Source organism: Sinocyclocheilus rhinocerous, unplaced genomic scaffold, assembly GCF_001515625.1.
Source record: "Sinocyclocheilus rhinocerous isolate Xijiao unplaced genomic scaffold, SAMN03320098_v1.1 scaffold1119, whole genome shotgun sequence".
NCBI lineage: Eukaryota > Metazoa > Chordata > Actinopteri > Cypriniformes > Cyprinidae > Sinocyclocheilus > Sinocyclocheilus rhinocerous.
This window is the reverse complement of record NW_015664308.1, coordinates 160,146-169,858: the sequence shown is the minus strand read 5'-3', so window position 1 is coordinate 169,858 and position 9,713 is coordinate 160,146. Positions and strand designations below refer to the sequence as shown.

Sequence of the window (9,713 nt, the reverse complement as noted above, 5' to 3'; positions counted from 1 at the left end):
GGGCCCTATTGTTCAAAATGTTGAAATTGAGACTTTTGGACTTTTATTTTTTCACTGAAATGTTTTTTTAATTACACAGAGAGTAAAGTACCGAAAAAAGTTACAGTTGGGTACCGGCACCGGAATTCAGGTACCGATACCGGTTAAAATGTGTTGTTTACACACGCGTCTGACGCAGCGTACTGCGGTGTTGTGCATTGTGACCAGTTGATGGGAAAAATATTCTTAAAATGCATTCAAAATTCTGAATAATTTGTTATAAATAATTATTCTCTGTATTTTGAAGTGCTCACGATAACAATATCGTGCATATTCATTATTGTGATATTTCGCATTACCGAATACCGGCACATGTCGGTCACAGAGGAGCTGCTGGAGAACACCTTCTCTCAGTTCGGCAAACTGGAGCGCGTCAAGAAGCTGAAGGACTACGCCTTCGTTCACTTCGAGGAGCGAGACGCCGCAGTCAAGGTCAAACCTCTCCTTTTCATTAAGATTCTCACACACTTACTGTATGTGTTATTGCACATGCAACCCTGTCACCGAACTTTCTGAGATGCATACGTACAGTTTGAGTACTGATTTAATTATTTCTGCAGCGACTATTAAGTAAACATAAAAAAGAAATGAAGATGGTGCCGAAATGAGTAACAGGTTTATAGATCTAAGCTCCGTTCTCACCAAGGACGATAACTATAAAGATAACGATGTTAGCGTCCACACCGTCGCTTGAAATGCTCCAGCTCGTTACAGCAGGATGGATTCTGATTGGCTGTCAATGTTTGTATCGTTCATCAGCTGGAAAAAAAGTGATTCCAGCGATATCGTTTCTCTGTGCCTTTATCGTTATAGTTGTGGTGTGGACGCTTTAATATTGAGAACGATTTTTAAAACTGTATCTTTATAGTTATTTTTCCCCCTTCATAAATGTGAGGGTTTTTTAAAAAAATCTAAATTATTGCTTGATTTTGTTATGGTAGCATTGGCTTTTCTTTTTCCTTTTTTTTCTCCTTTTTTTTGCTAAAGGTATTTTAATCAGTGGGCTTTTTTTAAGAGTTTCATTAAATCTGTTAAAATAACAAACGGGCAATATAATTTTTAAACACTGCCGTGATAAACCCAAGCAGCGTGCATTAAAAAAGAAAAAAATATATATTTACAAATAATAAATATAAAAGCAAATTATAACAAATAAAACGTAACTTGGTTCATCTTTATTTAAGAGATTTTTAAGGCGCTCTTCTTTTTCAGTCGCTTTAAGAGAAGTTTTCAACTCATTTTAAATGCCCAAACATATGTATTTGTATTGCTGTCATGCTTTAGAAAGGGCCCGATGATGTCACTTCCTGTTTCAGTAGGGATAGACGTGATGACATCAGTGTTTGTGCATCATTAGGACATCATAAACAGCCGTAGGTCTGCATGCACACTTTGTCATGAATAACAATTAAATATTCATCAGCCAAAAGAGGAAGCCCCCTCAGTGTCTGGCTGTGTATTTACTTCACTTAGCACAGCTTAGGATTCCCGTGAGCTCGTGCTGATGGGCTCCTCGTGTGTCTGCAGGCGATGCAGGAGATGAACGGGAAGCAGCTGGGCGGTGAGCAGATCGAGATCGTGCTGGCCAAACCTCCAGATAAGAAGAGGAAAGAACGACAAGCTGCCCGACAGACCAGCAGAAGCTCAGGGTGAGACGACTCGCACTATCAATACTCTAAATAATTTTGCAGTAATAACATGGTAACATTCAAAACTTTGAATTCTTCACGTTACCATTCAAGTTGCTGTTCAAATACTGTACGGTTTTAATTCAAATATATCAAGTTATGACTGTTTTATAAAATAAAAGTTCTTCAGGTCCAAACAGTTAGTATGCAGATTTTTAATGCATTATGAAGGCTAAAGGGGTCATCGGATGCTTGGTATGATTGATATCATTCTTTAGGGTCTTAATGAAAAGTCTATAACGTGCTTAGTTAAAATTGCTCAATGGTAGTGTAAAAACACACTTTTTACCCTGTCAAAATCATCTCTGTTCAGAGCGAGCCGTTTCGGTGCATGTCCCTTTAAATGCTAATGAGCTCTGCTGACCCTGCCCCTCTCTTCCGAGCCGTTCTCTGAGAGACTGTGAACTTCAGCCGCGGTACTGGCTAACTAGCGCATTATTAGAAAAGGAGATTTGCAAAGATTCATTGAAAACCTTACACTCACTTCTTCTGTAGATGAAGCTGGATCACGAATGATTCGAGCGAACATAGACGCATTTATGTAGATCGGGGGCGCATTCCCTTCAGAAACAAACAAAATCCACTGCGTCTTCAGCGGCTCAGATGTCGGGAGTAAATGACGACTGCTATGTTCATTATTACATCCAACAACAGAACACCTCAATCGCTTAGGAGTCATTCTTGTCTACATCTGCTCTGGCGGTGAAACAATGGAGGACTGATGACCGCTCACTCAGGGCGGAGCTAAGATAAAACCCCAGTGTCAATCAACAATCGTGGGAGGGGCCTGGGTGTGTGTGACGTCACACAGACAAGCATCTGAAAACGGCTCGATCTGAGAAAGGGCATATTATTTATTAGGATTTTAAAAAAGCACTGGGTGGATTTTTATCATTATAGGGTGGCTGTGTACACACACTGCCTACACACATTTATGTAGAAAGGAATTTTGAATCGGGTGAACTTTATTTTTATGCTGTTTTTACAAACGAGGATGTCCCCAAAAGTCAGTTTTGTCAGGTTAAGCTCAGAAATGTGTTCCTGAACTGTGGTTTAGGTGCTGACGGTGTGTCTGTGTCCACCTGTGCAGGTATGACGAGTATTATTACTACCCTCCCCCCCGCATGCCTCCTCCGGGGCGTGGCCGCGGGCGCGGTGGGCGGGGCGGATACGCCTACCCGCCCGATTACTACGGTTACGAGGAGTACTACGACGACTACTATGGTTACGATTACCACGACTACCGAGGCGGCTATGATGACCCCTACTACGCTTACGACGACGGCTACTCCATGAGGGGGCGGGGCAGTGGGCGGAGCCGTGGAGCTCCGCCTCCCCCCAGAGCCCGCTCGGCTCCGCCCACCCGCGGCAGGGGTGGGTATTCCCCGAGGGGAGGGGCTCCCATGGGCGGGGGAAGGGGCCGCGGCGGGGGAAGGGGCGGGCCCTTCCAGGCCCCCCGGGGCCGCGGCATCAGAGGCGCGCGAGGGAACCGCGGCGGTAATGTGGGCGGGAAGAGGAAGGCAGACGTGTTTAACCAGCCGGACTCCAAACGCCGGCAGACCAACCAGCAAAACTGGGGCTCGCAGCCCATCGCCCAGCAGCCCCTGGGCTCCGACTACGCCGCCGGCTACGGCTACAGCAACGATTCGCTCGAGTTCTCCCAGGACTCCTACGGCCAGCAGTGGAAGTAGACGCGCAGCCCGCCCTCGTCCTGGCCAGCTGTGTTTGTTTGACTTTTCTATCCTCCAGTAGCCCTGTAGATTCTGTCCGTGGCCTCGGCGGGACGCTTGTCTTAAACAGACACAACACTTTTATTCCCACATCCTCCTTGTTTTAAACTCCACCATGAGCGTTTTAAAGAAGACACTGATACTTCCGAGCAAGCGTGTGCGTGACATGAGGGACGTTCAATCATGAAATGGCCTTCCAGAAAGATGTCGTCCTTCCTCCGTTCTCATCGTCTCTCTCTCTCTCAGTGCTAGTGGCATAGGGACTCGCTTGTAAATAATGGCTGTCGACTAGAGCTTTCTTTCAGCGTTTCCTTTCACTTTTTGTCGTTTTTTTGCAGAAGTGGAGAAAAGAATCCACGAGAAGGGGGGGAAGAGTTTTGTAGCAGGAGTGCTGTTTAGGTGTCTGTTTAGCATTTCTAGAAGTAGTCGAAGTGTGTTTTTTAAAAACTGATATACTGATGTTATAACTCAAGATGTTTTTTTCCATTTGGGATTTGCTGGTGAGGGTTTGGTCTGGCTTACCTTAGTAGCTACGGTCCGCTGGTCTGATGTTTGTATTTATAACTTTAATTTTTTTGTTTGTTCAGTTAAAATAAAACTCGATAGAGCAACTTCCACTGGTTTCTGTGAGCTTTATGTAGTGTGTGTGTGTGAGTGTGAGAGAGTGTGTGTGTGTGTGAGAGAGAGTGTGTGTGTGTGTGTGTGTGTGTGTGTGTGTGTGAGAGTGTGTGTGTGTGTGAGAGAGAGTGTGTGTGTGTGTGTGTGTGTGTGTGAGAGAGAGAGAGTGTGTGTGTGTGTGTGTGTGAGAGAGAGAGAGAGTGTGTGTGTGTGTGAGAGAGAGAGAGAGGTCTTCCCTTTGAATTAAATGTATTTTTCTGACGCCATTGACAGATATTTAAATAATTTTGCATATTAATTTAAGGATGTTTTTACTGGCCAAAAATAAAAAATACTGAGGAAGAACGCATTTTTGCAGTGCGAGTCGAGGACTTTAATTTTGTCATGTGACGTGACTTCCGCTGACGGTTTAGTAGCAAGATGGCGGCGGGCGGCAGCGGCGGCGATGATGCGTTTCAGACCTTCTACACAGAGGTTAGACCGAGAAACATCACACACACACACAGACTCAAATATAAACCAAAGCGAGTAAAGACACGCGGCCGAGAGGCGCTGAGCTCCGCTCACACGAACACACGCGGTCGGTGTGTCAAACCCTCTGAGCCCTACATAGACAGCACTACAGTCACTACAGCGGCTGCCGGGCACTCCGCTGTAATCCGCTCGATGCAGTATTGTAATGCTTTTTCAACACTACTCGCCCTCAGCACGGCGATGAATGCGTGTTTACACTGATCAAGTGATGACGAAACGAACATTAACCGAGTTTTATTGTAGTATAAATGTAGTAACCATGGTTTTTTGGCGTATTGATTACCATTTGTATAACCACAGTTTTGCTACAAATACTATGGTTAAACTATGGTTAATGTAGCAAAACCATGGCTAATTTGTGGTTACCATAGTTTAACAATAGCCAAAAAAACATGGTTACTTTATTTGTGGTAAAACCATGGTTAATTTTCATAAAGGGTGATTCTCATGAAAATAATATCTCTAACTGTTTTCAACATTGATAATAATCAGAAATGTTTCTTGAGCAGCAAATCAGCATATTAGAATGATTTCTGAAGATCATGTGACACTGAAGACTGGAGTAATGATGCTGAAAATACAGCTGCGCATCACAGAAATACATTACAGTTTAACAGATATTCACACAGAAAACAGCTGTTTTACATTGTAATAATATTTAATCATTTTCACAGTATTGTGATAAGTATAGAAGAGCCTCTCTCAGAAGCGTGATGGTCTGCGGTTGTGTCTCGTTCCTCAGGTGAAGCAGATCGAGAAGAGAGACTCAGTTTTAACCTCCAAACAGCAGATCGACAGGTTACTGCGACCAGGAGCTTCATACTTCAATCTCAACCCGTTTGAGGTCAGCTTGTGTCAGGCATCACTGAAGCTCACACTGTTACCCACCGCCACTGGTGTTGTAGAATACACACATATATATATATATGTATACACTAGTGCTGTCAGACGATTAATCGCATCCAAAATAAAAGTTATGTTTACATAATATATGTGTGTGTACTGTGTATATTTATTATGTATATATAAATACACACACATGCATGTATATATTTCAGAAAAATGTTACATTTATATATTTAATATATTTATGAAATTAAGCATAGACCATTTATCTTGTTTCAAATGTTTATTTTGTCATCATTTGCTATATCCAGCAAAGTAAACCAAAAGATTGAAGGGTGATTCTCAAAAATCTGCATTTTCTGCAAGCTTTTTTCAAGATAAATTTAGATGTCTTTCCAAAAAAGGACACTTAGAAACTCCAAAAGGACACCAAAGAACCAAATGATATAAGGAGCCCATATAAGCACATATGAAAGAAAAAAAAATCTGAATTTTATAGTATGTGAACAGTGCAACAGCAAAGAGCTTTTTTACATTTTTGAGAAGCCAAGTTGCGATACCGAACAGCACCACATGGAGATGCCAAAAAACCCTAAACCACCCGCCTGCTGACTGCATAGATCTAATACAGTACACGGATCCATTCAGAATAACTAAACGTATATTTACTACAGTACACAGATCCATTCAGAATAACTAAACGTATATTTACTACAGTACACGGATCCATTCAGAATAACTAAACACAGCAACATAAACATGGCGAATCAAAACATTATCGTGAATGTGTGTGGAAACAACGTGAATGTACGAAAATGTCTGTGCTTGTGCATAAATACAGTGTGCGATCAGTGCGTCAATAGCACTCATACACGCATTATTATAACGGACTCACATGTGCTTACTGTACTGTACGACTCCTGTACACCACCGCAATCGTCTTTACCTTGATTGCAGTCTTCATCCATCAAAACTTCACTAGCGAAACACTGGTTATCCAGTTGAGAAAACGTAGGTGGCATCTCATCTGGCCATACAGCGGTGGGATGTGTTGACAATCCGTTCAGTCTGTACTTCACACAACGCAACATGTGAGAATTCATTCCCACGCCTGGTGTTATTTTAGTAGTATTTTAGTTATTTTAGTATCATTGAGATACTAATATAGTTTTTGTTAATATTTTATTTTAAGATTTTAATTTTAATTTTATTTATTTATTTATTTTTCTACCTTCATGTTAAATTTAGTTAAAGTTTTAATACTTTTTTGGGTGTCTTTGTCATTTTTATTAGTTTTAGTTTGAATTGTTTTACTTTATTAAGTTAAACTAAATAAAAATAAGAAATGCTGCCTTGGCAACTAGCTGAAATGAGTTTAGGTTTTTAATATTTTATTTTATTTCAGTTAGAATTTATTTTATTATTTCAAGTAATATAATTTTATTTATGGTTTTAGTTAAGTAAAATAACCTTGTCCACTAAATTAATTCCCTTGTTAGGAAGGAATTCTTAATTCGTGGCCACAATAAATATATTTTTGTCATATATCACTCGTCTTATGTTTAATAAATGTTCTGTTTAATATAAGTGAGTTTGTCATTGTACTGTTTTATTGTTGAGAGAATAATAATCAAGCCACTGTTTTCAAGCACTGGTTTTGTTTAAAGAAAGGGAAAGATGTGAAGATCTAACGATAAAGATCACAGAAACTGACCATCGCTGACAAATATCCTGCGCTGGAATCACTAATATCCATGCTGTTGTTTGACCTGCGTGTGTGTGTGTGTGCGTGTGCGTTACTGTGTCTGTGTGCGTGAAGCGTTTCAGACAGGTAGATCTTCATCTCTCTGTGAGTGTGTGTGTCTCAGAGAGTCTCAGTGTCTCATGCCCGTCTCTCTCTCTGTCCTCAGCTGTCCATCCTCGTCCATCCAGACAAGAACCAGGACGATGTGGATCGAGCCCAGCAGGCCTTCGAAGGTAAACCGCAGCGTCTCTGCAGCTCATGCTGGTGTTAGAGCGTCCTGAGTGTGTGATGCTGAGCGTGTGTGTGTGTGTGTGCACAGCGGTCGATAAGGCCTATAAGATGCTGCTGGAGCCAGAGCATAAGAAGAAGGCGCTGGATGTGATCCACGCGGGGAAGGAGTACGTTGAGCACATGGTGAGCCACTGGTGATCTCCAGACACACGTGTGTTTCTACAGCGCTCTGCACTAAACACCAGACTGACCTCTGACCTCTCACAGATGAGCCAGCAGAAGAAGCAGCTCAAGAAGGACGGGAAGCCCACAGAGGTGGAGGAAGACGACCCGGAAGTGGTACGTTCACGCCTCGACACGTTTGTGTCACGTGACACTGAGATGCTTCTGCGTGATGAATGTTTGACATGAAGGTCAGGATTTCATACAGACACTACACGCAAAAACTGTTTACATGCACTGGGCAACTCTGTGATTTTGGTCTGTTTTGCTTCCATATCATGTCTACGAAAGAGGATGAGGGCCAAACAATTAAAAAAATAAATAAAACCATCTTGAGATTGAAGTGGTTATAATGCAAGATTAAACTCGATAAATTTCAAGAAAAATGTTAAAATAAAATGTTGAGAATAAAACTCTAATAAATAAACTCATAAACTTAGAATAAACTCAATACATTTCGAGAATAAAAACATTGTGTTTTGAGAAAAAACTTAAATTTTGAGAAAAAAAAGTTCAAATAAAATGTTGTGAATAAACTCGTTAAATTTTATTTATTTAAACTTTATTTATTTATAAAATCGAGCATTTTATTTAGACTTTTTTCTCTAAATTTAGCAAGTTTTTTTCTTAAAATTTAACACTTTTTCTCATAATTTAACGAGTTTATTCTCAACATTATTTTTTGACTTTTTACTTGAAATTTATCGAGCTTAATCTCGCATTATAATGACTACTCTTCCATAGTCTTCATTTATCCGTTTGTAGTTTGTGTTCATCACAGACGCTGAGAGTCAAACAACGCCATCATTGATGATTCCTAAACCAATTTTTTATTTTTATTTGGCCAATCATTTAATGTGTTTAAACCCCGCCCCTAAAGCTCATGCTTGTCTGAGAGCCACGCCCATATTTCCACATCCAATCAACAACTGATACGCTGATCCAAGCCCCGCCCTCATCATTCCTTTACAATAATCTATTACATGTGTTCATCAGATCTGATTCTACTTCAGTTTCATCGTGGCATTAACCGTCTGCTGCTGCTCACATGCAGGTCAAAACATTTAATTATTTCAATCAAATCAATGTACTCTATTTTAGTGCAGTAATGTTTTTATTTAATGTTTTGTATTTGTAGGGGATTTTATGGTACTATATTGTATTTATGGAATAGTTATGATCCATTGATTACCTGTTAACCACTTTTTGAGCTGTGGTAAATCTTGAGAGTGAAAACTGTAAAAAAAAAAAAAAAAAAAAAATTAAATGTTAAATTTGTCATGAAAAATGCATAAAAATGCTGTTTTCAAATGTTATATGAAAAATATATTTTCCAAAACATTTTTCACTGTAGATTTATAGCTTTGATTTTTTCACAATTTTACAGAAGTTTGAGTTAGATATAAAAATGAGCTTTCAGAGAGATTTTGTTTGGCCGCAGTACCAAAGGTTTCCACTAGATGGCATTCATCTCTCATTCATTTGCAATGCATCATTTTTGACCACAAATGGCACGAGTGTGATTATTTTATTCAGGACCATTTAACCTTTTTGAATCATGTCAATAATTGTGTGTGTGTGTGTGTGTGTCTGTGTGTGTGTGTGTGAGAGAGAAAGAGAGAGAGCTCACACAGCACTTGGCCAAATCTTTACCATGTTTTGTACCATTTCAATTCAGTTAAAGATTCTAAAAAACTAAAACGTAAAAATGTTGTCAAAAATGACCAAACAGCAGCAGTAGAGTAACAATATCCTGATTGACATGTGATCCTGACGTGTTTTTAGCGTGTTTGAGCTCTGATTGTGTGTTTGTGTGTCTGTAGTTCCGGCAGGCGGTTTATAAACAGACCATGAAGCTCTTTGCCGAGCTGGAGATCAAGAGGAAAGAGCGAGAAGCCAAGGACATGCATGAACGGTACACACACACACAGAGAGAGACACACGCACACACTCACTCACTCACTCACTCACTCACTCACTCACTCACTCACTCACTCACTCACTCACTCACTCACACACACACACTCACTCACACACACACACACACACACACTCACTCAC

The 9,713-nt window shown here is 40.5% G+C and overlaps 2 protein-coding genes across 2 annotated transcripts in view; both read left to right on the top strand.

Annotated features, from left to right (window-relative positions):
* The window catches only part of LOC107730049 (heterogeneous nuclear ribonucleoprotein R-like), a 20,179-nt gene extending 16,105 nt beyond the window's left edge, over positions 1-4,074 (top strand). The window contains exons 10-12 of the mRNA XM_016540783.1: positions 337-471; positions 1,567-1,688; positions 2,818-4,074. Of these exons, the coding sequence (XP_016396269.1) occupies positions 337-471; positions 1,567-1,688; positions 2,818-3,418 (858 nt within the window). The 3' untranslated portion in view covers positions 3,419-4,074. The remainder of the gene's footprint in view (positions 1-336; positions 472-1,566; positions 1,689-2,817) is intronic.
* Positions 4,075-4,454: 380 nt separating this feature from the next.
* Positions 4,455-9,713, top strand: part of dnajc8 (DnaJ (Hsp40) homolog, subfamily C, member 8) — an 8,507-nt gene continuing 3,248 nt past the window's right edge. The window contains exons 1-7 of the mRNA XM_016540782.1: positions 4,455-4,549; positions 5,352-5,567; positions 7,275-7,286; positions 7,366-7,432; positions 7,519-7,613; positions 7,698-7,769; positions 9,476-9,567. Of these exons, the coding sequence (XP_016396268.1) occupies positions 4,496-4,549; positions 5,352-5,567; positions 7,275-7,286; positions 7,366-7,432; positions 7,519-7,613; positions 7,698-7,769; positions 9,476-9,567 (608 nt within the window). The 5' untranslated portion in view covers positions 4,455-4,495. The remainder of the gene's footprint in view (positions 4,550-5,351; positions 5,568-7,274; positions 7,287-7,365; positions 7,433-7,518; positions 7,614-7,697; positions 7,770-9,475; positions 9,568-9,713) is intronic.